Raw genomic sequence first — 25,882 nt, 5'->3', positions numbered from 1 at the left:
TTTATCCCATCCATCGTTGGACATCTCACCAAACAGACACGGCTGGTGACAATCATGAACTTCAGGCCTGTATTCAGTTGGGAAGGTGATCCAATATCGGAAACCTGACATACTCATCACTAGTATTGCGACCCAGAACCTTTGGGCTCGGTGAGGCAGCTAGTAGACTCAAGGCAAACAACTAGCCCCCAGATATCAGGGCTTCGTAGACAGTGAAGGGCCGATCAAAAAACCAGAGCCAAAACAGGTTCCAGAATTAGTAGTTGGAATTACGAATAGACTCGTTTCTTACGAGTAAAGTGTACTACACACAAGGCTTATAGACAAACGAAAAGGGGTATACAAGTTTAACTGGGTTTCACGACCGTCCCGACAAAAACTGCTGCCATCTTACAACAACCTCCTCCCTCTCCGCTGCTGTCGACCTCCTAAAATCAACAATCCCCTGCCTCAGCCGGATCAGCAGCACCTCGGCCTTGAGCTCGGTCAGACTGTGCTTCGACAGCTCCTTTTCGAGTCCCTTGAGAGTGTACCCGGGCAGACCGAACAGCGCTGCGGACGGACAACCACAGTTAGCACTCTTGTTCGAACGGGGGAAATCGACGGACACAAAAAAACAGCAGGACACACTTACCGGCAAAGATGTTGTAGGTGAACCCGCGGCCGCCCTGCCAGATCCCCTTGCCCAAACCCTTGATGCCCTCCTTCTTCACGGCCTTATAGGGCTTCACGACGATCCCGCTAAAGGCCTCCCAGTTCCCCAGCGCGAACTCCTTGCCGGCCGTTCGGATGCCGCTGCCCAGCCCCGTGATCTCGTCCCGCCGCCGTACGTCGTGGCTCGCGAAGGCGTACGAGGGGTAGTTGTGAAAGCCGTTGGCCATGTTGTAGAAGACGGCCACGGGCGCCTTGAGGCCGGCTTTGGCGACCTCGAAGCCGTACCGGGCGGTCGCGCGCGCGATCTCCATCGGCCGGCTTCTGCGCTGGTGCCGGCCGGCCGACGACGACGCGACCGAGGGCCTCCTGCTCCGCCGGCCCCTGCCCCGGGTCATCATGTCGTCCATGGCGATCTCGACGGTGGGGTCGGCGCACCGTAGGGACTTGGTGGCCATCTTCCTGGCGATGGCGTTCATCTGCTTGGGCGTCATCGTGTTGGCCTTGGCCACCCGCTTCAGATGCCCGTCCTCCGCCATGCCCGCTTCTTCTCCTCCTCCTCCTCCTTCTTCTCCTCTGCCGCCGTCGGGTTCTGCGGATGCCTCGCGGGTCGTGTTGCTCTCCACCTCGGCGGGCTTTGCCCGTTCGGACTGGGCCTCAAGGTCTATCTCCATTCCGTTTGGCCCCCCCGGGGGAATCCGGGGATTGCGCAGGCGCTCCGAGTAGTCCGAGGTGGCGATGCCGACGGAGGTGAAGAAGCCGGCGACGGCGGCGACCAGGCCGATGATGGGGTGCTCGGCGCCCTCGTCGACGTACCACTTCTTGTGCCTGAGCAGCTTGAAGTCGTGGGGCTTCATGAGGTCCCTGTCGACGAGGCAGCCGACGGCGAAGTTGCTCAGGTGGGCGCCCGTCTTCCGGTGCGTCCAGTTGGCCAGGCGTTCGGGGCAGATGTCGCAGCGCATCGTGTCGAGGGCCAGCCTCTCCTGGATGTCGCGCGCCGTGTCGCCGGCGCCGTCCTCCTCGGCGATGCGTTGGGCCATGCGCTGCACGGCGACCTGGACCTCGGGCTGCAGGGCGAAGGAGATGCTCGCCGCCAGGGTCTCGGCCGTCATCTCCTTGAAGGGCACGGGGGCAGGGCCGGCGCCGGCGCGGGCGATCATCTGGCCCCAGAAGGGCTGGTCGCCGAAGAAGGGCACGACGACGGTCGGACGCCCCGCGGCGATGCCGGCGGCGGAGGTGCCGGCGCCGCCGTGGTGGACGACGGCCGAGACGCGGCGGAAGAGCCAGTCGTGCGGGCAGTTGCCGATGAGGTAGACGCTGTCCGGGACGGTGTCGTCGCTGCCGCCGCCGACGCCGCCCCAGCCCTTGGAGACGATGGCGCGGACGCCGGCGATCCGGACGGCGTCGAAGATGAGCTGCGTGAGGGCCCTTGGGTCATCGACGACGATGGAGCCGAAGCCGATGTAGACGGGCGGCGGGCCGGACTCCAAGAAGGCCGTCAGGTCCGGGGGCGGCGTGTACTTGTCGGCGAGCGGGAGGAAGGAGAAGCCGGTGATGTTGATATGGGAGTCCCAGTCGGCAGGCTTCGGGATGAGAGACTCGGACCAGAGGAACGTGTAGGGCACGCGGAGCCTCGGGAGGAGCTGGCAACCCCACATGGGACTGATGGGGTCGAGGCCGAGGGTCTGCGTGCGGAACTTGTTGATCAAGTCGCCGAGCCTGGGGGTTTTTTGTCAGTAGGGGGCGGAGGGAGGATCTTGGAGAGTAACAGTCTATGGACACTATGGGGGAGGGGAAGGGGAAGGGGAAGGGAGGGGGAGGAGGAAGAGGAAGTGAAGGAGGAACAGGATGAGAGATTATGACCGACCCTTGCCATGTAAGCAGCTCCATCATGATAAAGGAGAGGTAGTTGGCGACGCTCGTGTCGGCCTCGCCGTAGCTCATGGAGGCCAGCGGGTGGTGAAAGGCCTGGGTGGGACACCAGGGCATGGTGAAGACCATGTGCAGCGGGATGCCGAGCTTCTCGGCGCAGTGGATGTGGGCCATGGAGGGCGGGTTGGCGATGATGGCGTCGGCGACGAAGAGGTCGTCGGCGTCCTTGACGGTGGCGGCGGTGGTGCGCTGGCCCATGCCGTCGCCGGCCTCGATGCAGCTCCGCCAGGCGCCGTTGATGATCTCAGCCATCTCCCTGCGGCGCTGGCCGATGTCGCCGGCCTTGACGCTCTCGCGGCTCGGCAGCAGGCCCGGGTTCTTGACCATGTAGGCCATGAGGGCCTCCGGGTCGCCGCCGATGCTGAAGAACTCGACGCCGTTGGACTCGACAAAGTCCTTGAAGACGGGGTGGGTGCAGATGCGCACGCGGTGGCCGTAAGGGGCGCGGGCGAGCAGCTGGGCGATGGGGATGAAGGGCTGGACGTCGCCGCGGGAGCCGACGATGTGGATGGCGATGTTGAGGCGCGGGCTCGCGGCCGGCGGGTGGCGCTTGAGGTTCTCGAGCACGACGCTGCTGTGGCGGCGACGCAGCCGGGCCTGGGTCAGATCGTCGGCGTTGGTGTTGACTCTGTCGATGATGCCGTCGTCGTAGTCGCCCGAGTGCGGCCTGAAGGAGCCCTGGAAGTCCTGGAACCAGGACGCCAGCTTCTGCGGGTTTGCGTGGAACCGGACCTTGACGCGGCCATCGCTGCCGACGTTGCCCGAGGTCGCCGTGTCGGACCTGTCGCTCTGCCCCAGCTGGATGTGGCCCAGACCCCTTGACGTGACGCGGCTGAGTGCCATGGCGATCGATAGTCGGAGGATCCGATGGGCTTCGGGGCCCGGGGGACCTAGGGCTGGTTGCCGGGGAGGAGGAGGAGGACGAGGACGAGGACGAGGGTGTTTTCTCGATGCTGTGTATGTATGTATGCTCTCACAGAAGTAACTCGACGGTGGGTTGATTGGAGTTGACTGTCTCGATTGACGAGGTGTTGATAAGCTGTTGATAAGCTGTCGATGAGTTGTTGTAAAGTGTTGGTGAGAAGAGAGGATGAGACGAAGCTCTATGAGATTGAGTGAGATTGAGTGAGATTGAGGCTCTCAGCTCAAGTTCCGAGATAAGCTATGAAACCTAGTATGATGAGATGAAGTGGTGAGATGCTATGCTATGCTATGCGATGCTATGCTATGCCGCAAGCAAATTCCACGGTGCGCTGACTCGGTGACGATCAATCACGTGTGTCATGCCAATCGAACGCGGCTTCGTTCGCTGTGTTTTTTTTTCCTCTGATTTTTTTGGTACAGAAAATTGCCAAGGGAACGTCATGGAGGGGTCAGGATTTGGCATTAGCGTTTCCCCCAAGAGGCGCGTGGAGGGAGAGGGGGGCACTCATTAAGATGAGTTCTCCATGCAGATTTGATTTACGAGGGGCGCTTTAGGTTTACGCCGGTTGCAGTTAGTCTCGTACAGCCCTTTTTTGACGGGGTCCTCTCGGTCTCGCCTCGAGCCCTGTTGCTTGTTGTCTGCTGTCTGTTGATGGGTGATGGTTGATGGGTGATAGATGATGGTTGTCTCTGACTGAGAAGAGAGGAGAAGAGACTGGGAAACCTAATGTGTCATGTTCCTGGTGTCTCGCTTTTCTATAGTTGCAAACAGGACAAACAACCTGTTGAGTATCAGTCATCAGTCAGTCAATCGCCATTGCATGCTCCCCCACTGACAAACAAACAAAACCCTTCAGTCCTCGTGTGCCGAGACTCGCACAATGGGGGGGACAAACAATCCGATCCTTGGTACATGATGGCTGCATGCCCTGCGGATGCTCGGATGACCAGGGGTCGGACTCGCCGGCGGCCCCGGCTCCAGCTCCAGCTCCAGCCAGCGTCTTCAGCAAATACTCCGAGACTCCGTCCATCTGCGCGACTATTTGGCTGCCCCGGCTCGTGATTTTTTGACCTTTTGAGAAGCTGTATATCCACCAGCATCAGCAGACAGTAAGAGATAACTTGCAGAAGACGGAAGAAACCAAGACAGACTCTTGTCGTCCGTCACCTCGGTCCAGTCGGTAACTACGGACTACGGACTGCGGACTGCGGACGACACGGAGCCCTGGAATGCGCTCCCGTGGCGGGCGCCGGATCACACGGACGAAGAAGTCCAGTCCAGTCCAGTCCAGCCAAGATCAAGCTTTCTCTCCGCATCTAGAGGGGTGGTTTCTTTTTTCCCTTTCCCCCCCCGTCTTTTTCCCTTCCTCTTAGCGCACAGCTGGTTGTCTAATCTCGGAAAATATTCTAGACCCACGACGCTCCCTACCTTTTCTTCTCCTGCGTTGCGATTCAGAGGGGCTTGTTTAGCTTTGGTGAGCCAACTCTCAAATGCATCAAGTTTACACCTCTGCCCGTATGAATCAGTGGCAAGAGATAGTAATCACTTTAGTAGCGGTAGCAAAATAAAACGACATCCATTGAGCTTCTATAGAGACAAGTTCGCCCGCTAACCAATAACAACAAAATAATGCAAAAGTCCAAATCATCATCATCATTTCCATCTGCGTGAAAACAAGACCAATGCATCGCGAATGCCGCCTCCGCGTCTACCAACACATACAAACATGCAACTGAGAATGCAACAGAAAAAAAGAGAAAAAAAGAGAAACAAGAAAAAGAAAAGAATGCCACTAAAATACCAACAACCCAATTCCCCCCTACGCTCCTCACTGACCTCCATCAAACCTCGGCGCCAGGCTGCTCTTCTTCGCGGCCACCACCGCCAGCTGCGCAATGCTCGAGTTGTTGGTGATGTCAAAGACGGACACCTCGGCGCCGAGCTCCTTGGCGAGCCACGACCGCAGCTCGACCGCCGTGAGCGAGTCGATGCCGTACGCGTGCAGCGGCCTCGACGTCTCGAGGTTCGCCACCCCCACGCTGAGCATCCGCGCAATCTTGAGGAGCAGCGCCTCCAGCACGACCCCCTCGACCTCCTCCCGCGACGACGTGCCCTGGAGCAGCGCCCTGTGGTTGATCGTTGTCTTGCCCGTCGCCGCCGCCGCCGCCGCTGCCGCCTCGTCGGCCGTCTTCCCTTCCTCTCCCGTTGCCCTCAGCCGGAGGTGGCTGAAGAGGGGATCCCCGCCCCACGACGGCGTCTGGTGGCCCTCGACGACGGCCGTCTCCCGCGGCAGCCAGAGCCGCGGGATGACCTGCGCCCTCGCGACGTCCGCCGTGGGCGGCCCGTGACCGTACTCCGCCGCCACGGGACGGCAGTGGTAGTCCAGGACGGCGTGGAGCTCGGCCTCGGAGATGTGCGTCCACCCGGCGGACCGGAGGTGGTCCCAGAGCCCCGGCTTCTCGGCGACGTAGCCGACGCCCTCGACGATGGGCAGGTCGACCGAGACGGCGTTGACGCCCCGCGCCCTCAGCTGGCGCGCCAGGGCGTCCTGGAACGCGCCGCCCGCGGCGTAGTTGGCCTGCTCGGGGTTGCCAATGAGGCCCACGAAGGACGAGAGGAAGACGACGAAGTCGACCGTGTCGGCGAGGAGGCTGCACAGGTTCCGCGAACCGTCTACCTTGGGGAGGGTGGCCGCTTTCCACTCGTCGACCGACATGTTTTCGACGATGTTATCCTTTGAAGTGTTTGTGTTAGTATCAGGTTTATTTTTTACCCAGGAATTCGACAAAGACTCACCCGGAGGACCATGGATCCTTGGATACAGCCCTTGATGGGCGGCAGTGTGGCCGCGAGCTCCGTCATGGCATGCCGCAGAGCCTTCTCATCCGTCACGTCGCACGCCGGCGTGACCACGTTGACGCCCAACGACTCGAGTTCGCGGACGAGATCGATCGCAGGCTTCTCCACTGCTCCACGCCGCGAGAGCAAGATGAGGTTCCGGGCACCCCGGGAAGCCATCCAACGCGCAACTGACCGCCCAAGCCCGCCTAGACCGCCCGCAACGACATACGACGCCTCGGGGTCAAACACACTTATTGCCTTTCGGACGGACAAGACCGGCACCACGTCGTGGTCGTGAGGCGCGAGAACGACCTTGGACTTATGCCCTTCCGCTTGCAGCTGACGGAACGCATCTCGGACTCGGGAGAAGGGGTAGACGGAGACGGGGACCGGCCGGCCGACGCTGCTCCAGTTCGCAAAGACGAGGTCCACCATGCGCTGGAACAGGGCCCCGGTGCGGGCGAGGTCGTGGGATGCGCAGGCGGCGAGGCCGAAGGACTCGAGGCGCACGTTGCGGCCCCGGACGAGACTCGCGCTTGAAAGGGGAACGTCGGAGCCGATGCTGACGATGCGCCCGAACGGCGCCACGCAGCCCGCTGCGCTGTCGAGAGACGCGTCCGCGCCGGCCGAGTTGACGAGGACGTTGATGCCGCGGCCCTTGGTCAGCTTCTGGAGAGACGGCTTCAGTGGTCCGTCGCGGGTGCTCAAGAGATGGTCTCGTGAGATGCCACAGGCGTCGACGAAGACGTCGCGTTCCGCCTGGTCGTCGTCGACAGTCGTCGCGTAGACCTCGGCGCCTTGGAGTTGGGCAACCTGGATCAAGGCCCGTACAAGGGTGGACGCGGCCCCATGCACCAGAACGGTATCACCTCGTTGCAGCGATCCGAACTCGCAAAGGACCGCGTAGGCCGTCGTGTAGTCCACCGGCAGGGCAGCGCCGTGGGCCCAAGCCACGCCGTCCGGCAGTTTGGCAAGGAGGCCGTCACTGGACCGCACGCGCATCTTGACGGCACCCGAGACGGAGAGACCGAAGACTCGGTCGCCGGCCTGGAATCTGGAGGACGATCCGGCTCTTGTGACGATGCCGGACGCTTCGAAGCCTAGCGTGGACTTGTCTGAGGTCCCTAGAGCTGAGGACAGGTCATCGTCGACGGAGAGTCCGCAGGCCATCGGCTTGAACTCGACGTCGTGGTCTCCCAACGGCGTCTTGTAGTTGTCGTCGTCTTCGAATCTGAAGGAGTCTAGTTGTCCAGGACTACCAATCTGCAAAGCAAGAGAGCGTGAGTTGTCTTCGTTGTCGTCGTTGTCGTCGTTGATCAGGTGCCTATCCACGACTCTCAAGGGCCCCGTCTGAGCTTCGACGTGTTCCGTCAGATACTCCGCTGGCACGAGCCGGGGCACGTTGATGACGCCGTCGACGACCCTGAACGAGTTGTCCGACGTGTGGTCTTGCGCTGCCCGGAGTATCTGGGCACACTTCTCGACGATTACATCTTCTGCCGCGGCCGCCTCGAAGGACGCGGTGAGGATCTTGGCGTCGGGCCGCTCCGATCGAACGACCCGCGCGAGGCCGGTGACCATCTCCGAGTCCGGGTCCGGCGCGGCAGCCGTTCCGCCTCGGGTGACCCAAAGAACGACTTTGCTTTGGGTGAGCACCCGCTTGACGCCCTCAAACACTTGCTCCGTCATGTCCCTCAAGACGGGCTTCTCGCACTCGGACACGACGATGCATGTAGAGCCGGTCATGTCCCGGCTGGCGACGGCCGAGACCGTCGTGATGTCGCATGGCCCCTGTCGGCCGATGATGCTCTGCGAGATAGTCTCGGCGAGCTTGCGTTGAGCAGGTGTCTCGCTCGCCAAGACGAAGGTCGACGTCGTCGTCATCGTCGATATCTCGGCCAGCGGTGCCTGTTCCGGCCGACCAGGGACGGTGGACACGAGGATCGAGCTCATCTGGTGCGGCGACGAGGGGAAGTCGTCAAAGACGGCGTCGACGCCGCTGAACCCGGCGCTCACCAGGTGGCGATGCCACGAGGCCGGCGACATCAGCGGGCCCCAGACCCGGTCCTCGTCCTCCGACAGCCACCACCCGGGCAGCACGCCGAAGCAGAAGCTGCCGAGTAGCACCTCGGTGTTGGTGATCTCGAACAGCAGCAGCCGGCCGCCGGGCTTCAGCAGCGTCCTCGCGTTGCGCAGCGTCTGGTCCATCGCCCGCGTCGCGTGCAGCACGTTGGCCGCGACGACGACGTCGTACCGCCCGGCCTCGAACCCCTGCGCCAGCGGGTCCTTCTCGACGTTGAGCACGCGGAAGCCCATGTGCGCCAGCTCGCCCCGGAAGTTCTCCTTAGCCTGCTCGAAGAAGGAGGGCGAGATGTCGGTGAAGTCGTAGTGCTTGTACCGGCGTCCGCCGCCCTGCGTCAGCGTCGCCATGACGGGCCGTGTGGCGCCGCCGGTGCCGGCCCCGATCTCGAGGACCGACATGGCCGGGTTCGCGTGGGCGAGGGCGTCGAGGTAGCGGCTGAGCTGCGCGTAGCAGCGCCGCGAACCGAGCCCGTTGCTGTAGACGTCCTCGGCCAGCTTTTCGCCAAAGATGACGTCCAGAGGGTCGCGGTCCCCGGCGAGGATGTCGGCCAGGGCGTTGCCGACGGCGACGATGAGTTTCCCCTCCGGCGCGCCCGAGGCGATGACCCTGGCTTCCAGTTCGTTGATGTCGTCGCTGCTGGGGGGCTCGTTGGAGGATTGACGCACGACGTGCTGGAACCAGGCGAAGTATCGCTGGTGATGCCGGGCCATCTTGTCGATGGTGTCCTGGGCTACGTCCTGGACGAGGCGGCGGATGTAGGCGAGACAGAGGGCCTCGGAGTCCTTCATCCACCGGGCTGGGTCGTCTTCCTGCGTCATGGGCAGCTCGAACAGCTTCGCAGCCTGTTCTCTGTCGAGGAAGAGAGGGTCAGGCTTCCATGCAATGTTGAAAGCCGGGTGTGCAGACGTGTCGTCCCTGGCATCCTTGGATGGACCGTCAGAAATTGTCTTGAAAACAAGTCCCGACATGTGAACCATGATTCTGTGACCCTGCTGGAGATGCGTAGCCGTGACTTCGGCGGAGACTTCGTTCCGGCCGAGCATCTTGGACTCTGCAGACACGGCGTAGGAGTCGTGAGACAGATCGTGCCGCGCCGAGATCCATCCGTCAGACAGGTAAGTCGGGACTCTGGTGGACTTGGCATCTTTATTACCAGAAACCACAGGCACGAGGTTGGCGTGGACGACGGCATCGAGAGTGGCCGGGTGCACTAGATGCGGTTGGAGGTACTGATACGGCATCGTCTGCTTAACCCTTTCACCGGGCGAGTCGACCGTGGCGGTCATGTCGAGATGTTCCCCGACACGCACGTTGCTCAGGGTCTGGAAAGTCGGGCCAAACTCCAGCCCCGAGTCCGACAGGTTGCGGTACAGTCTCTCTACAGATACTTCAGTTGCGCAGCCGAGGAGGTTGTCACCCGTCACGACGTCGTCCTCTATCATGTTCGAACGAACGGGACGGTCCTCGGCTTCGTACTCTGTCTGCACGAACCCGTGGCAGTGTTCCCTCCACTTGTCGTCCTGCAAAGTCCAGAGCTGGAACTCATGCCACGACGAGGGCCCGTCGTCCGACAGACTTGAATCCCGGTACCGGCGCAGGTAGAACTGCGACTCGACGCCGCTCGCATCGTCAGGCACGCGCAGCGCGAGCTTGAAAGAGACGTCTCGGAACCTGAACCCCCTCAGAGCCTTGGTCCTGTCGGCGACCTGCCGGCTCGCCTCGATGGCCATGACGAGCATGCCGGCCGCCGGGTACAGCACGTCCCCCGAGACCTTGTGGTCCTCGATCCACGGGCTCTCCGTCAGCCGGATGTAGTTGTGCCACGCCGCGTTGTCCGCGTTGAAGCCGCCGGGGACTGGGGCCCCGAGGAGCTCGTGCCGACCCGCGGATCTCTTCCGGAAGCCGCTGCTCAACGTGCTCTCGACCCAGTACTCCTTGGAGTGGTCGAACGGGTACGACGGCAGGTTCGTCAGCATGAGAGGCCGGGGCCCGTGAGGCTCGTCCGCTTCGTTGACCCGGGCGAGGTTGAAGCCGTGTCCGTGGCAGAAGAGGGTGCCGATGGCCTCGAGGATGGTTCCCACGGCCGGCTTCTGGCGATGGAGGACCGAGTGATAGTCGACCGCCGAGCTGCCGCGGACTTGCTTCACGGTGCTGGATAGCGGCCCTCTCAAAGCGCTATGAGGGCCGATCTCCAGGAAGTCGGTGATGGGCTCTATGACAGCCTCTTGTCTGACGTCTCCGTTGACGTGTCCGTTGAACTTGGGCACAGGAGAGCCTTTGAGCATCTCCATTACCGACTCGGTGAACCGCACAGGCGACACCAAGTTCTTGACCCAGTAGTCCGGTCGTCGGAGCTGCGACAGCGCTATCGCAGCACCCGTCGTCGACGAGTAGAACCGCGGCTCGAACGGGCTCTTGAGCGCGCCTTTCTCAAGGTCGCCGCCCATCGCCTGGAGATACTCTTCGGCCACGGCCCTCATGTACTGCGAGTGGTACGCCACGTCGACGTTAAGCCTCCTCGCAAAGACCTTCTCCTCGCCGAGCATCTCGACGAGGCGACGGATCTTCTGGGCGTCGCCGCTGACGGTTTGGCTGTCGGCACTGTTCATGCAGGCGATCTCCAGCGTGCCGTCGCCGCCGAGCCGGTTGACGCGGTCGATGGCCGCCTCGGTGCTCGCCTTGTCCAAGCCGACGGCGGCCATGCCTGTCTTGGGCCGCGATTCGGAGCGGGCCAACTTGGCGCTCAGCCGCCCGCGGTGGTAGGCGACCTTCCACGCGGCCTCTCGAGAGATTGCTCCGGCAGCATACGCCGCAGCGACCTCACCAGAGGAGTGGCCGGCGATGGCATGAGGGAAGACGCCCCAGGTGGTGAGGAGGTCGACCAGAGCAACCTGCAACGCCGTGCAAATAGGCTGACAGAACTCCGGGTCGTCTATCCGAGAGGACGATTTTGGTCTGGACAGCTCGACTGGAAGCAGAATGTCAGCATACGAAATCCCGATAACGCGTGTTGGTTTGCATCCCTGTCCTGAAAGAAAGGGAGGGGGGGGGGGGGGAAGGGGGAACTTGGGAAGGCGGCTTGACTTACACGTTAACGACCACCTGCAGCCTAGGTCATTGAGGTATCTATCGGCAGCGAAGAGGCTCTCCTGGAAGGCCCGGTACGCCAACAATTCTATGCCCATGGCCGCCCATTGCGCCCCTTGCCCGGTGAAGATGAAGGCCAGACAAGGCTTTGGTTTCGCCCTGACCGGTGCCGGTCCCTCTTCCAGCGCTTTCTGCAGTTGTCTCGGCGAGTTGGCGATGCACGCTGTTCTCCACGAGTGATGAGTCCGCCTCGAGCCCAGCGTGTAGCTGAGATCCCTCAAGAGGCGCAGTTGCGCTGCTTCGCCCATGACGCCCTGTGATAACTTGGCTGCCAGGTACGCCTTGTACGACTTCCGGAGACGATACGAGGCGTCCGGGTCGTGCGTCGAGAGGACGCAGAGGCGTGGGAGGTCTTCGCTTTCGCTTCCGCTGAGGTCTATGCCGCTGTCTGACGGGCGGTGGGACGATGCGTTGGCGTCATCTGCTACTCAAAGAAGGAAAGTCAGCGAAGCCGCGAGCAAAGCTGTATATGCATATCAAGTCGTTGTCGAAGGGGAGAGAGAGAACTCACCACGGCTCCCATTCGTCAACGGGGCGCTCAGGTGTCGGGCGATGTTGGGGACCGCCTCCGTCCGGTGGTTGCCGACAAGCCGGTGGCGCTTCAGGAAGTGAAGCGCGTCGTCCATGACGACGTGGGCGTTGCTCCCGCCAACGCCGAACGAGTTGACCGACATGCGCCTCAGCCCGCGCTGCGGCCAGACGGTCGGCGCCGTCGGGAACGCCAGGTTCCAGGCGTCCCGGATCTCGGGGTTGCGCCTCTCGAAGCCCATGTTGCCGGGGATGACGCCGCTCTCGAGCGTCAGCACGCCCTTGATGACGGCCGCCACGCCCGCCGCGCCCTCGAGGTGGCCGACGTTGCTCTTCAGCGCGCCGACGTACAGCGGCTCGTCGGGGGACCGGTGCGGCGCGAAGACGTCGGCCAGCGCGCCCGCCTCGATCGGGTCGCCCACGGGGGTCCCCGTGCCGTGGGCCTCGGCGAACCGCGTAAGCGCCGGGTCCAGGTTCGCCCGGTCGTAGACGTGCCGGATGAGCGCCGCCTGGCCGGCCCTCGTCGGCTGCGTGATGCCGGGCGAACGGCCGTCCTGGTTGGTTGACGAGTTCCGGATGACGGCCCGGATGACGTCCCCGTCCCGGATGGCGTCCGATACCCGCTTGAGCACGACGGCGCCGAACCCCTCGCCGCGGCCGTACCCGTTGGCCCGGTGGTCGAAGCTGTACGACCGGCCGTCCGGGCCGAGCACGCCCGCCGCGTCGAGCTTGAGAGTCATCTCCGGGGTCAGGATAAGGTTGCACCCGCCCACGACGGCCTGTCAAGGAGATGATGGGTCAGCCGGGGGGGCTCATGATATTGTCTCAAGTGTTTGGGGGCCAAAGAGTCTAGGGGGGTCAAAGTAAGGTTTCTCGCCACCTGCCCCCCCCTCCCCCCCTCCTCTTCCCCTCCTCTTCCCCCTGGAACAGTTCCTTTGGATCTTACCATGGATATCTCGCGGAGCTTTAGGCTCATGCAAGCTTCATGCACTGCCACTAGACTGCTCGAACACGCCGTGTCGACAGTCACACTCGGGCCCCGGAAGTCAAAGAACCACGAGACCCTGTTGCTGAGCATGCTCGCGACCGTGCCGAGCGCCGAGTACTTGTTCGGGATATCGAGGTCCTTGGCGATGTGGTCGTTGTAGTCCGCCGTGAAGCAGCCGACGTACACGCCGGTCCGAGACCCTGCAACAGTATCGAGGGGAATGCCGGCTAGAGGAGGAGGGGCACGCAAGAAAGTCAGCATCTCGATCTGTTTTCCCATTTTTTCCCATTTTCTTTTCTTCTCTTTTTTTTTCTTCTTCCTTTCTCACGTTTCTCGTGTCATTGGGGTATCTGGGTCTTTTTGCGTACCATTTTCGAGTGCCTTGTACACGCTCTCCAGCATCCCTCGCTGCTGCGGATCGATACTCCGTGCCTCCGTGGGCGTGATGGAGAAAAAGGGGGCGTCAAACGCCGAAATGCTGCCTTTTAAAAAGTGCCCATGGCGAACTCGTGTCTATTCGTTTGCCCTGTCAATTGTTGCCAGACACCATGAAGTGATAAACGACCATCATGTAGAGAGGAGGGGGGGAGTTAACGCACAGCACCGCTCCTGTCGGCGTCCGGATGCCAAAAGGCGTCTGCGTTGTATCTATCCTGTGGGACTTCCGTCCGGGCAGATCTCCCGGCCAGCAGAGACTCAAAGAAGCGCTCGGGGGTGTCTCCGTCGCCGGGCAGCCTGGCGCTCAGGCCGACGATGGCGATGGGTTCTTCCATGGCTGATCGGATAGTATCCGTACTAGGCCAACCGAACGAACGTCTGATGGGATGTGTGTGATATAATTCCGGCGATGATCTGCTCAACGTCCGTGCGGTGAGCCCACGGTGAGCCTGGAGGTTAGGGATGGAGGTGGTTCGGGGAAGCGGTTGAGAATGGAACATGGAGGGAGATCCTTGAGGACGAAGTCGAAGGGGGCCTGGATCAGGGCTCCAGAAGATGGCGGCATTATGAGATGAAATCCACTAGCTGCCCGCGCCCCCTCCCCCTCCTCTCCTCTCTTGAGCTGGACCGTCGACGACATGTGGACAAAGTGGGCAGTTGGCGATTTCTGGCGTCAAGCTCGATAAGCGGCCTCGACTTGGTCCGCTACCCCCCCGACTATCGAGTGTCGATGCTTCACGTTGTTTGGCTGTACGGAAGCCCCTTCATCGGCAGACAACGGACAAAACACGGAGGTGGCTCCGAGAGTTATCGCGACTGGCAAACCGCTCCAACAAGGAAATCCAACGCAAGGTAATACAAGTATGGCTTACTGTCTGTGTACAGGGATGTCTGATTGGCAGGAGCTATATCCGTACCTCATTGCGTGGAACATGCTCTTAGACTTCGCTGGGTCTCCGTTGGCCTCTCGAAGAAACCAACGCTTTGCTGCTCCCTTGTTTCGTCAAGCCTCCTGATACCATCTTGGCGAGCAGGGCCGTGGGGGCCAGGCCAAGAGACGGTAGAGCTGTTAATGCAACCCAAACATCATGTGTCCCCCCTCCCCCCAGACCCAGATGATAGCTCAGGGGGTTAGGTCATGGATCGCAGATCACAGTCCCAAGCATCGGGCGCCAAGCAGAGTGGCTCAGGAGGAGGGCAAAGTATTGACAGTCTCTTCCTAATCCAGCTCGCACCGGCACAAACTGCATATGGCGCCCCCCCTCTGCAAGTGTGATATATCACATCACCCGCCCACCCAACCATACCTAGAAAGCAACTGCCTGGACGCCATCTGGGGAGGGGCGTGTGCTGGGGTACTTATTAGATGGCGGTGGTGGTGGGGTGGGCGGGAGATTGGCTGTTGGTCGCCCAAAGGGATGTCGGCTGCATTTCTTCGACGCCACGTGAGAGAGGAGACAAAAAACGTTTCTTCGGCACTGCAGTGAGAGCTTGGGTGGGTGCGGGAGTTGCGTTCTCTCTGGTGATACACACCTCTGGCGATGGTTCTTCCAAGTGTCTAGAGTAGTAGGGACACAAAACGGATAACACAGGCCGGAATCTACAGATCCGGCGACGATCATAAAGAGATCCGGCATGGCTTTGGTGCCCAATCCAGGCCTTTTTCATGACGATTCGCGGCAGAAACCTTGACTCAGGGGCCTTGCAAGCGAGAAGATCCCACTCATGGCGTGCCAGTTGCCGGGCCCTGGATGTTCTTCCCCCCGGCGACATGCCCCCCCCCCCCCCCCCTCCCCAGCCGTCTGCTCCGCTCCGTGCTGGATGCAAGGTCATGACTAGCAGGATGACAAGCTCTAGCTGCCGGTCCAACAGGTTGGGCCGCGAGGGGGGGAGATAACAACGCTGTTGACGCGAGAGAACCCCCGTATTTGCTTCGCTTGCAAAAGTTCTCTCTTCTATCTATTTGTGTACAGAGTACGCCGGACGCCGGGAGCCTGGCGCATGACGGTGTAGCCCGCGTCTTGATTCTCTCTCTCTCTCTCTCCAGCTGACAATTCCCTGTTTGTCAACCCAGGAGTTAGGACATACGCAGATACAGATACAGACACCCAAGTCTTGAAGCCATGATCCATTCACGCAGAGAGAGAGAGAGAGAGAGAGAGAGATAGCCCCGCATGTCGTCTCTCACATCATTGAAGCCAGTCGCTTACCCAAGAACTCCCTACAAACTTTTTCCTTTTCCCCCTCTTCCACAACGCCCCCCGGCCCTCGAAAGCGGGTAAAGGGATGAAAAAGGGAGAACCGACAGGGGTGTTCCACGACGGCAGTGTCCGTTGACTCGGTACTAAAAAAAATTAAACTGTTGCCCTAGGCCCATTTACCCCCTCCCCCCTCCAGAGAAAAAGAGTAGAGAGACAGAGAGAGAGAGAGACAGAAAGACGAGACGAACCGCTGCTGTTCTTTGAGTTCAGAGTCCATGGGACGTCCTTGTCTATCCCGCAAACTCTCTTCTGTTGCTGCCGGTTGATTTGTCTTGTTTGTCTCGGACTATCAGGAACTGCCATTCCTACTACTATCCGTCTATCCGAACATCCATCCTCTTCTTCCCTTCGCCCCCCTTGCGCTCTGCACAGAGACTTTCTTGTCCTACACTTGACGTCCTCAGCCCCTCTTCTTTTCCCTTTCCCTTGGCTCTTTGTTGCTGCTGCTGCTGCTGCTGCAGTCTTGGTGCACCGCATCCCATCCATCACACCACATCCGGCGTTTCCCCCCCCCCCTCCCCCCTCCCCCTTCACCCCTCTCCCCTCCCACTCCCCTCCTCTCCTCTCGCCTCGCCCACGGTCTCGCTCGGAGGAGGACCGCAGGTTGATGGACAAACACAGCCTGCAGAGGCTTCGCAAAAGCGGTCGTAGCGCCTCGCCCGTGGGACGGCTGCCGCTGCGTCCATCAACGGCCGCCAACAGCGTCTCGGCCGCCTCCACATCGACGCGGCTCACCGCTAGTTCGTCCTCGGAGCGTACCCGCAACCCGTCGACCGAGAGCGACGGGAGGCCGCGCACGCCGCCTTCGACGAGGCCTTCGATGAACTCGGGCCAACAAGATGTATGTAAAACGCCCGTGTTAGCTTTCGTCTGTCTCCACCCCCCAACCCCCCTTGCACCGCACTGGACCGACCATCACGATTCATCGTCATCAGGGTGCTCTGTACGGACACTTTTATTTTTATTTTCATTTTTTATTTTTTTTTATTTCTTAGAGAACCAGAGAATTGAGTTTAATGAAATCACACAGGACTATGCCGATGACCATCCGAGCCCGACGTCCGATGAGGTCAGCCGGGCGCTGTGGGCGGGAGCATCCGACTCGGACGACGGTTCGGACGACGCAACGCCGGCCGTGAGTTTCCGCACGGCGACACCGTGAGTCGTCCTCTCTCCTATAGCAGCTCATGGGAGTCGTCGTTCTTGCACGGCCGCTTGTGTCTTGAGCACTTGAATCGACTGTCAACTTTTGACCATGATTCCATCTGAAGACTTGGACTTGGACTTGGACTTGGACTAACAATCCCCCCTCCTCCCCCCAAACCAAACAGCATCGGGTCAGGGAAATCACGAACCAAGGATACCCGTTCCATCTTCCAATCCATCTTCAACAAGTTTGCAAAGACCGGAAGGCGGTTTGGCTTCGTGCCAAACAGCAAGGTATGTCAGAACATCTTACATCTTTCCCAACTTACCAATCGACACGCAAACAATGTCTGCTGATACAGTGGTTCCAACTCTAGGAAGAACAAGACAGAAATGGTCAGCAAGCTCTCTGAACGCCGCCCCTCGCCTCTTCTTTCCCATGCCCTCCCCCTCCTCCCCACCGACTCCTACGTGTCTCGCAGGAGAGGGTCAACCTTGCAGGTCCCAGACGCACGACGTGCTGACCTCCACGCAGTCCTCCAACACCAAATCATTGCCGAGCTATTCGACGGCAGACTCCACCTGGCCCCGGTCGTCAAGCCCAGAGCGGCCCTCGACGTTGGCACGGGGCCGGGGCTATGGGCATTAGTGCGTTTCCTCTCCCCTCCTTCACGTCCATCCCATCCCGGGCATGAGAAATGATGTAACCATCACGGAAACGGAACACTCCCTCCCCTCCCCCCTTCTCGACTAACCACTTGAGCACATAGGAATACGGCAAGTTCTCCTTCCGGTTATGATGCGGGTGACACGCGGCCCACGACGGTCCACGACGGTCCACGCTAACTACTGGGATCCCTTTTCCCCCGCCGTTCAGCCAAGAAGAACCCGAACTGTGCCGTCGTCGGCATCGATATCGAAAAGGTGCGGCCGCCGTACTCGGCGCCCAACTGCCAGTTCAAGCTCATGGACGCCACGGCCGATTGGGCCCTCAACAAGCAGTTCGACTACATCCACGTCCGCATGCTCGGCGACATCGTCGATAAGGAAAAGTTCATCCAGTCCATCTACGACCAGCTGAACCCCGGCGGCTGGGTCGAGTTCACCGAGTGGATCCCCGTGCTCCAGTCGCCGGACCGGTCCCTCGACGGCACCTCGTTCCAAAAGTGGAACAGGCTCCTCGGCCAGGGCCTCGAGAACATGGGCCGCGACATCCGCTACGTCCAGGAGTACCAGCCCCTGCTGGAGAAGGCCGGCTTCGAGCGCATGAAGCTGACCAAGTACGCCGCGCCCACGAACCCGTGCTACCCGGGCAAGAAGTGCCAGCGGTTCGGCGCCATGATGGTCTCCAACTGGAACGCCATCATCGAGCCGCTCAGCGTGCCCGTCTTCACCATCGGCCTCGGCTGGTCCGAAGCCCAGGTGCAGGTGCTGCTGAAGAAGGTCCGCAAGGAGATTGATGACACGAGATACCACTCCTTCATGACATTGTAAGTGAACCACACCCCCCCCTCCATTTACCTCTTTTCTTTCTCGACAGCCTTCTCTACTCTTCCCACAATGATCTTGGCCTACATTCTCATCCCTAAATCTAGGTTGACGGTGTATTGTCGCAAGCCACGTAGCGGCACGTCGACGTCCACATCACTCGCGAGCTCATTACGCTCGGCGCAGGCGTCGGTTTCACAGGTGTCAGTCTCCAACCTCAGTCCGCAGGAGGAAGAGAATGAAGTCTAGAAAAAAAAAAGAAACTTTTGTCACGTTTGTAAGGCATTGGATGATAGATATACCACGACGTAGACGACTGCGCAGAGCCAGCGAACCGTCCCCTTCAGGCTTCAATTTTCTTTCTGCCCGTAAGAATGAGAAGCGGTTTAAGAACAGAACATATGCATTATCTCGGTCCACGCCCTTCCCACCCCCCCTTAGCGGAAAACAGCACATCTCCCCCAAGCAGCAAGTTCTTGTGTGTTTGCTCCAGTTGTGGCAAGCTCACCGACAGATCAGATGCCGTTGACAGGCTGGCATGCCGCAGCCGCCGTAAAAGTGCGACTCGTCATCTCCTTGGCGAGCAAAGCTTGCTCGTTGTCGCTGTTGGCCGTTGTTGTCTCTGGAACCAGCCCCCACGCCCCAAAGGATCAATAGGGTCTGGCAGGGTTCCCGGGGCCTGCAAATGCAGGATTGCGGCGTGGTCAACAAAGCCAAGCGAAGATCGCCGGAACTGGGTCATCACCAGGGATTCTTCCCTCTCTCTCTCTCTCTCTCTCTCTTTCTTTCTCTCCTGCACTCCGCACACCAATTGGCTTCTGGTTTTCCTCCTCCTAGTGAGGCCATTCGCACATTGGCACCGGCATTTGGTTAGGTCACATGCAACGCACGCGTGCATGAGGCATATGTATGGTATGGCGCTGGACTAGCAGCAACCCGCAACTCATGGGTCCGTTCCCTTTTGAGGCATTTAAACAGGCTTTCACACCCATTGGACACGCAAACCGAGGTTCACCCCGACAGGTGCCTCGAAACTCAAGTGTCCTTAGCGCCAACGGGCAAAGGTTTTGGTGACGATGCAGGTTCCAGAAGCAGAAGTGAAGCCGGCACTCTGACCCACCGAGATGCATATCAGGGACCACTTCTTCTGCAACCAGAGTTACAAGAGAATAAGAGAATTGCGACGTTAGCAAACACTCTGTCCCCCGTCGAGCCCGGAGTCAGAGTTTGATTGGACAATGGGGCCAAGTATGTTTGTTAGTGCACAGCCGAGAAGTCGAGCAGCAGTCGAACCAACAACGTACGGATAGATAGGAAAGCTGCGGAATCTCGCTGCAACTATGCGCCAAGATGCCCGGCGCTCGTTCCGACGACCAAAGTATGTATGGTGCCACCGACAAGGCAGTAAGTAGTAATAGCTATCGTTTGCCCGAAATATTCGGAGTTTTTGGGGCTTCCGCAGCGTCCATCCCGGTAGAGAGTTTGAGCCGGCAAACAGCAACCAGTTAACCCCCCATCCACCACCACCTTGTCTATTCCCATTATTGAGTGTCTAGAACCTAGACAAGCTCAAGAGGGATCATCTTGACTCGCTGTCACGATCACCACTTCCCTGCCATCCTGCTCCCTCTCAAAACGCATCAAAACCAACAACAAAAACAACACCAACTGACCCCCCCTCTCACACACAATGGCTGACCTCGGCGCTGATCCCAACGCCGCGTACGGCGCCGTCTACTCGCCGTCCTTCCTGACCTTGTTCTACGACAAGTACGTCCTGGGCTTCAACATGAGGTACATCTGGAAGTGCTCGACAAACGACGTCCTCCTCCCCTTCTTCGCCGAGAACTTCTCGCGCAACCACCTCGACTGCGGCGTCGCCACGGGCTGGTTCCCCGCCGCCGCCCTCGCCCGGCCCTTCCGCGCCGACAGCAAGCAGCGCCTCACCCTCCTCGACCTGACGGCGAACCCGCTCCGGGCCGCCAAGGCGCGCGTCCTGGCCGTCGCGACCAACACCGACGTCCGCTGCGTCGAGGCCGACGTCACGGAGCCGCCGCCCAAGCAGCTCCTCGGCGAGCGCTTCGACTCCATCTCCATGTTCAACCTGTTCCACTGCATGCCCGGCGGCAGGGCCAAGCTGCGCGCCCTCGGCACGTACAAGGAGCTGCTGAGCGACGACGGCGTGCTGTCGGGCTGCACCGTGCTCGGCCCGAACGCGTCCACCGGCTGGCTCACGAGGTTCCAGCTCCGCTGGTACAACAAGTGGTGGGGCATCTTCCACAACTGGGACGACGAGAAGGAGCACGTCCAGGAGGCGCTGGACCAGGAGTTCGAGGAGGTCGAGACCTGGGTCATTGGCCAGCTGATGCTCTTCCGGGCCAAGAAGCCGAGGAAGCCGCTCTTGGATGTTTGAGTTTGCGAGAGGTTCTGGATAACGATTGATACCCGGTGCGGCATGAATAATAAAGAACGAAATCTATTTGCATTGTATTATGGAGTTGATGGTGATTTGATCAACGACATGTGAAACGCTGTGTCTGAGTCTAATCGATTGTGTTCTTTGCGTCGTAAGGCCGCCTGCGTTCCCACAGATCGCCAGTGACTTCGAATTCCCCTCATCGCTATCATGCTTAGATGAATATAAGAGGGGGTATTCCTGCTTCCAAGGGGGATTTGTCCAGTCTGTGTGAAGTCGCAATCATGGCTGCTATGTGATGATGGCATGATGCCGTTTGAGATTGAGTTCAAGGTCTGTTTTTTCTCTTTTCTTTTTTTCTTTTTCGTCTTGAAGGATACGGTCTAAAGCACTCATCACTGCAATTTTAATACAGACAAAAGGTAGCACTGAGTGCTTTCGAGTCCTAATTGATAATCAAACTGACAAGAAAATCTGTCCATCAGCCCACATCACCACTGTTCTGCTCAACAGAAGCATTCTTGAGTTTTCAAACTAACCAAATATGGCATCGGACAGCGCTTTTCTTTTTCTTTCTTAGCAATGTGCCTGTTGGCAAAAATAAGCATAGAATCGGTTTTCCCAAGGGGCAGTACAACCTGACACCTGCGCGAAGAGACAAATCTGTCGCTTCGTTCACGATGTCACGGAAAACACTCTCCAAAACTCTCCTTCTCCCCAGACCTATCTGGCTGCCGAAAAAAAAAAACCAATGTATCGTCTTGTCCGCTAGATATTCTGTGACAGAACAGTTTCTTGTGTTGTTTTACGAGCTAGTCCGCGAGTATTCTCACCTGGCGCCACAACTTGGAGAATGAAGAAGGCCGACGGAGCCGGCGAGCTTTGTTCTGCAAGCCGCATCAAATGGGTTCAGGAAGAAAAGCATTTTTTTTCTAGATAAAAATAAAAGATACATGGGATGAGTTGAACTCGGCGCGGGAAAGTTTTTGCCACGCTGGCGGTAACGTTTGCATTTCCACTTCCCAGAATAGATCAAGTATTTGGGTTTCTCCCTCAAGCAGTTGGCCACAGCATGTCAAAACTCATCTTGAGACCTGCAACAGTACATTACTGTTAGTGCATGGTGCCGTGGCTGGTGCCAGAGCCGTTGACCGCACAAACTCCAAGACGAACCCTATAGACGGCATATTGCAGCTCACGATCACCATCCCAAGCACTGAGGTCGCTGTTCCAGGCATCTCCAATACCATTATCGATACTGTCGCTCTTGCCGCCCTGCTTTTTACCCTTTTCGTTCTCGTTTTTCTCCCTCTCGTGACTTTCCGTGGTCGAACCAGGGTTAGCTCGAACCTACTCACCTGATCGATTTCGTCCAAACTTATGTTGGTGACAGGCCAGAGCTTGAGCATAAACCTCCCTTGAGCGAATCATGGAACGCCTACATATAAGGCTACGAGTCGAGCGTCGTAAGCGTCTTCGTCAACTAATCCCAGTGACGAATCTTGTTTGCCCCCAAAGGCATACGAGTACTATGGTATCCGCCCGTTTTTGACTCTAGGCCGAGCAGCTCGGCCCTTGTGATTTATACGTTGGCGGACCGGAGTAACCAGACGTCCAGCCGCGGACGGAAGAGCGTAGAACTTTCGCCCGCAGCCACTAGGAAGATCACAGCCTATCAAACTCAGTGAGTCCTGTTTCTATGTCTTTCTCTCCACAATGTGTTGCTAGAATCACAACCAATGGACGACAGTCAGTCAGCTGCACTAGACGGAAAAGGGGATGAACGCGGGCATATTTGGAATTGTGGACAAAAGTAAATACATCGGATCAAGTAACTCAAATCATCAAGTCGGGTCCGTTGAGGTATACTGGAGTGATGTTGACATCAGAGGACAAATTCTTTCGCTTCAGAACCCTCTGCTGCCTCGGCGATCTAGGTTCAAGAGCGCCACGCGGCCTTAGCTTTAGCCCGTTTTACTAATACGAGGTCTTCATGAAGATTCTAGCCCATGTACTTCCTTCTCCTGTCGTTAATGCCAGTATTTAGCGAAAGTAGTGTAGTTGATAATACGAGATACGCAATGCAAGGTTAGCTGGGTCTTGATGTCGTCGACATGAAAAGGCTGTTGGATCCGTTTCACCACGAGTGTTGGAGATCCCAGAGGACAAACAGTAGAATTTAATCGATTGATAGGCTTCGGCTTTTTTCATGTCGGAGTAAACATCCGCGCCAGAGCCGGTAACGAAGATACACTTCCATGAGTTAGGTTCTCGCAAGCCGATTGCCCACCCTCATCGTGCGCTCATTCGAAAGTGTTTAATGCCGACAGACCCTTGTTCTTTCCGCTCTGATATTTACTGGACACACGAGGATAAATAGGTTTCTCCTCCTCAAACATGTCCACCCCAGAATTTTATGCTCTTGTCCACGGTTGACGCTCGCTTCTTCTCAGTCTTACAGCTATCATCATGAAGACACTTCACACAGTCATCTGCAGCATCTTGGCGGTACTAGTCAGCCAAGGCAGGGCCATTTCCGACATTCTCACCCTCCCTACCACCGGCGATGCGTACATTGAGGAGGCCCGCGCCACGCTTGTTCTGCCTAAAGTCCCTGACTCCGTGAAGGGTGATATCGCCATAAGGAGTGGTATCATGATGAACGACAAGGAGACCTTTATCCAAGGGGTCGTCTCTAACTCTCCCACCGGGTATGGCGCGGATGAACCTTTACAGTTGCACCAAGAAAGATAACTCATACCAGTTGGTAGATCCTATTGCAACGATGGAGGGAAAAAGTGGTGCAGCTTTGCCTACACTATCACCGGTATGTACCGTTACCCTGACGCCGTTAGCTCTTTTATTTCACAGACCGGCTCGATTAATTCAATGACGGGCAGGCTCAACGCCAACCTTCGGGACTCCTAAGTCTTGCTCCCCTGGAGCTGCAGTGAAAACAGAATGTAAGGCATCGAGTTATCCCCGTGACATCGTAGCTGGTCTGCTAACAAATCCCGCAGACAAGCTCAACTCAAAAACCCAGATTTGGGAGCAAAACGTCTACGTTGACGGGAAATCCAGTTCTTCCGTCACGAACAGTATGTCTCCAGAGCACGAATAATACTCCTCCATAGCGCCGGGACTAACTAGCATCAATCCAGGTAGGGGCCAAGTCGGAAATGTCTTTTACCTTTCAATCTTGTGCGCTGACGGCAACGCCTGCGCCGAACACCCGGCACACAGTACGATCATCACAGAACGAAAGAAGAGGCACAGCTGACTGACTTATCATTGGCAGGTTGGAAGGATGTCTCCGTGGTACTTAACAAGGCCGACAAGGATTTTGGGAGTAGTAAAGTATTGAATTTCGGTGCTACTGGAGGGGACATGAAAACCTCCGACGGCGGAAAGACGTGGAAGTTTGAGACTATCAAAGTGCCCGCTCAGAAAGCCAATTGAGACGTTGAGAGCTTGGCTACCCTTCCGTCTTTTGCAGCAAGACTTGCCTGTAGACTGTTTTGGGAAAGAAATTGGTAACACTTCTCTGCTTCTTAGTAAATTTGATTCCTAGGGTAGCTTGTTGCAAGCTTAGCAGCCTTCTTTAACTAGTTACGACCTGGACTTCTGAGCCTATGGAGGTGCAGACCTATCAACGGCATGTCATCTCTATTTCCAACTGATCACACCTCTTAAGTTGTGATATTAATCTGTCATCACTAAAACAGCAGTGGCACCGGAAACAACCGTCAGAACACTCCTTCAACCCTCTTCTCCCGGCTCGCCAAGCTCCCACGTACTCCTTGATCACCATCGCATCCATGCGAATGCCGTTCATCACCATGCCGCCCATGTGTTCAAGGTCAGCGAAATAGACGTTCTCAGGTCCACAGGGAAAGTCAGAGCAATATCAAATATCAGGGTGCCTTCTCAGATTGTCGCAGGCCTCATGGCAAGCTTGCAGCTGGACCAGGGCGGGGGTAGACAAGCGCAGGTGGCGTATCGGCAGCAGCCTCTTGTCCATCCACCTGTCTGTCAGCGCACCTAGGTCAGATCGCTTGAACTTGAGAGGGTCTGGGCGATGGTAAACGACGCGCACATCGACGATGCGGGGCTCGACGGTCAGCTCCCAGAGGGGAGCGCGGAGCCCGGGGGAGGGACGTGTGAATTGGTGGAATATGGCCGTGGTAGTGGTAGTCATGCGTAGGTCTTGGGCCGTGCAAAGTGATGTGCTTGCTGATAGGAAGAAAAAGCACGGAGTGCTGATAAAAGGGACTGTGAAATGGGACGGATGGTTGGATGATTTGGGCTACCTGTTTATTTGGTGGCCGAGATGAGATGAGATGCGGTGAGATGAGGTGAGATGAGAGTGTCTTCCAAGGGTCTCATTGCCTAAGAAGCAGAACCTTGTAAATCAGCAATTGGCGATAATAATCCAAGTACTGCGCCGTGCGGCAAAGAAACACATCCATTGATTATAACGACAACCTACCTATCCTATCAAATGCGGAGGGAATAGCTTCGTTTTGGCATAGGGCGGGGCAAAGCCAATAAGACTCATTGCCTGAGGATGCCTAGAAACATTTGCATTTACCTCAATGGGACGTTGCGGCCTGGCAAAGCGCTTCCAGGAACAGAAGTCTGCGCCCAGCCTAGGCGGTTTTTTTGGGTATAGATGTATTCTCTCTAGTCATGACATCGTGATGGGAGGAAACCACAGTGGGATATAAGCAGGATGGAGAGACCAGTACATTTATAAAGCATCCATGACGTTCATCCCCAAAACGGGTTCGTCTCGACAAGTCTGACTACGGCTATTTCAATGGTTCGCTTATCTCAAGCAGCTCTAGCGCGTATTAACGTTAAAAGGGCGCTATTGGTGACTAGGTCTGACGCTTGTATGTATGGCTACTCATCCGCAGCAGTGGGTGCATATCACAACGTTGGCATCCATTCGCCCAGATCAGCAATATCTGATACTCAGTAAAGGGAGATTTCTCAGTCCCAATGACATCAGTTACAAGCCAAGCTAACATGCAAA

General features: G+C 58.1%; 7 protein-coding genes across 7 annotated transcripts; 3 read left to right on the top strand and 4 right to left on the bottom strand.

Moving 5' to 3' along the window:
- Positions 1-249: 249 nt before the first annotated feature.
- Positions 250-3,910, bottom strand: CDEST_03816 (Putative UDP-glucuronosyl/UDP-glucosyltransferase, Glycosyltransferase family 28). Its single transcript, XM_062919975.1, has 3 exons — positions 2,519-3,910; positions 635-2,370; positions 250-552 (listed from the first exon to the last, which is right to left on the bottom strand). The coding sequence occupies exons 1-3, from the start codon at positions 3,424-3,426 to the stop codon at positions 359-361; spliced, it is 2,838 nt and encodes a 945-aa protein (XP_062776026.1). The 5' UTR covers positions 3,427-3,910; the 3' UTR covers positions 250-358.
- A 1,426-nt stretch (positions 3,911-5,336) lies between these two features.
- CDEST_03815 (Putative Acyl transferase domain superfamily, phosphopantetheine binding ACP domain, thiolase) lies at positions 5,337-13,868 on the bottom strand (the record flags this gene model as incomplete). Its single annotated transcript, XM_062919974.1, has 7 exons — positions 5,337-6,242; positions 6,305-11,400; positions 11,521-12,003; positions 12,091-12,886; positions 13,054-13,322; positions 13,464-13,608; positions 13,695-13,868. The coding sequence occupies 7 exons, from the start codon at positions 13,866-13,868 to the stop codon at positions 5,337-5,339; spliced, it is 7,869 nt and encodes a 2,622-aa protein (XP_062776025.1).
- A 2,533-nt stretch (positions 13,869-16,401) lies between these two features.
- Positions 16,402-18,434, top strand: CDEST_03814 (Putative S-adenosyl-L-methionine-dependent methyltransferase superfamily; the record flags this gene model as incomplete). Its single annotated transcript, XM_062919973.1, has 7 exons — positions 16,402-16,635; positions 16,825-16,952; positions 17,126-17,234; positions 17,318-17,336; positions 17,476-17,588; positions 17,711-17,717; positions 17,818-18,434. 7 exons carry the CDS (start codon positions 16,402-16,404, stop codon positions 18,432-18,434), a joined length of 1,227 nt encoding a protein of 408 aa, XP_062776024.1.
- Positions 18,435-19,872: 1,438 nt separating this feature from the next.
- Positions 19,873-20,894, top strand: CDEST_03813 (Putative S-adenosyl-L-methionine-dependent methyltransferase superfamily). The gene has a single exon (XM_062919972.1). It carries the CDS (start codon positions 20,119-20,121, stop codon positions 20,839-20,841), a length of 723 nt encoding a protein of 240 aa, XP_062776023.1. The 5' UTR covers positions 19,873-20,118; the 3' UTR covers positions 20,842-20,894.
- A 1,063-nt stretch (positions 20,895-21,957) lies between these two features.
- On the bottom strand, positions 21,958-23,055 carry CDEST_03812 (uncharacterized protein; the record flags this gene model as incomplete). The annotated part of the gene is made up of 3 exons (XM_062919971.1): positions 21,958-22,162; positions 22,375-22,516; positions 22,923-23,055. The coding sequence occupies 3 exons, from the start codon at positions 23,053-23,055 to the stop codon at positions 21,958-21,960; spliced, it is 480 nt and encodes a 159-aa protein (XP_062776022.1).
- Positions 23,023-24,499, top strand: CDEST_03811 (uncharacterized protein). Its single transcript, XM_062919970.1, has 6 exons — positions 23,023-23,555; positions 23,616-23,671; positions 23,745-23,807; positions 23,865-23,942; positions 24,006-24,086; positions 24,143-24,499. Exons 1-6 carry the CDS (start codon positions 23,314-23,316, stop codon positions 24,301-24,303), a joined length of 681 nt encoding a protein of 226 aa, XP_062776021.1. The 5' UTR covers positions 23,023-23,313; the 3' UTR covers positions 24,304-24,499.
- Positions 24,500-24,751: 252 nt separating this feature from the next.
- CDEST_03810 (Putative 2EXR domain-containing protein) lies at positions 24,752-25,042 on the bottom strand (the record flags this gene model as incomplete). Its single annotated transcript, XM_062919969.1, has 1 exon — positions 24,752-25,042. One exon carries the CDS (start codon positions 25,040-25,042, stop codon positions 24,752-24,754), a length of 291 nt encoding a protein of 96 aa, XP_062776020.1.
- Positions 25,043-25,882: the final 840 nt, after the last annotated feature.

The sequence above is a fragment of the Colletotrichum destructivum genome, chromosome 2 (genome assembly GCF_034447905.1).
Source record: "Colletotrichum destructivum chromosome 2, complete sequence".
Lineage (NCBI taxonomy): Eukaryota > Fungi > Ascomycota > Sordariomycetes > Glomerellales > Glomerellaceae > Colletotrichum > Colletotrichum destructivum.
Note: the sequence above shows the minus strand (reverse complement) of the source record. Positions and strands in the feature narration are given on the sequence as shown.

What these genes read in the sequence shown, in the direction of transcription:
- CDEST_03816 (XM_062919975.1), bottom strand. Translation starts at nt 3,426, where the DNA reads ATGGCACTCAGCCGCGTCACGTCAAGGGGTCTGGGCCACATCCAGCTG. An exon ending in GAGCTGCTTACATGGCAAGG is followed by an intron (nt 2,371 to 2,518) that starts GTCGGTCATAAT and finishes AAAAACCCCCAG; the next exon opens with GCTCGGCGACTTGATCAACA. An exon ending in CACCTACAACATCTTTGCCG is followed by an intron (nt 553 to 634) that starts GTAAGTGTGTCC and finishes GTCCGTCCGCAG; the next exon opens with CGCTGTTCGGTCTGCCCGGG.
- CDEST_03813 (XM_062919972.1), top strand. Translation starts at nt 20,119, where the DNA reads ATGGCTGACCTCGGCGCTGATCCCAACGCCGCGTACGGCGCCGTCTAC.
- CDEST_03811 (XM_062919970.1), top strand. Translation starts at nt 23,314, where the DNA reads ATGAAGACACTTCACACAGTCATCTGCAGCATCTTGGCGGTACTAGTC. An exon ending in CTTTGCCTACACTATCACCG is followed by an intron (nt 23,672 to 23,744) that starts GTATGTACCGTT and finishes AATGACGGGCAG; the next exon opens with GCTCAACGCCAACCTTCGGG. An exon ending in AGCTGCAGTGAAAACAGAAT is followed by an intron (nt 23,808 to 23,864) that starts GTAAGGCATCGA and finishes CAAATCCCGCAG; the next exon opens with ACAAGCTCAACTCAAAAACC.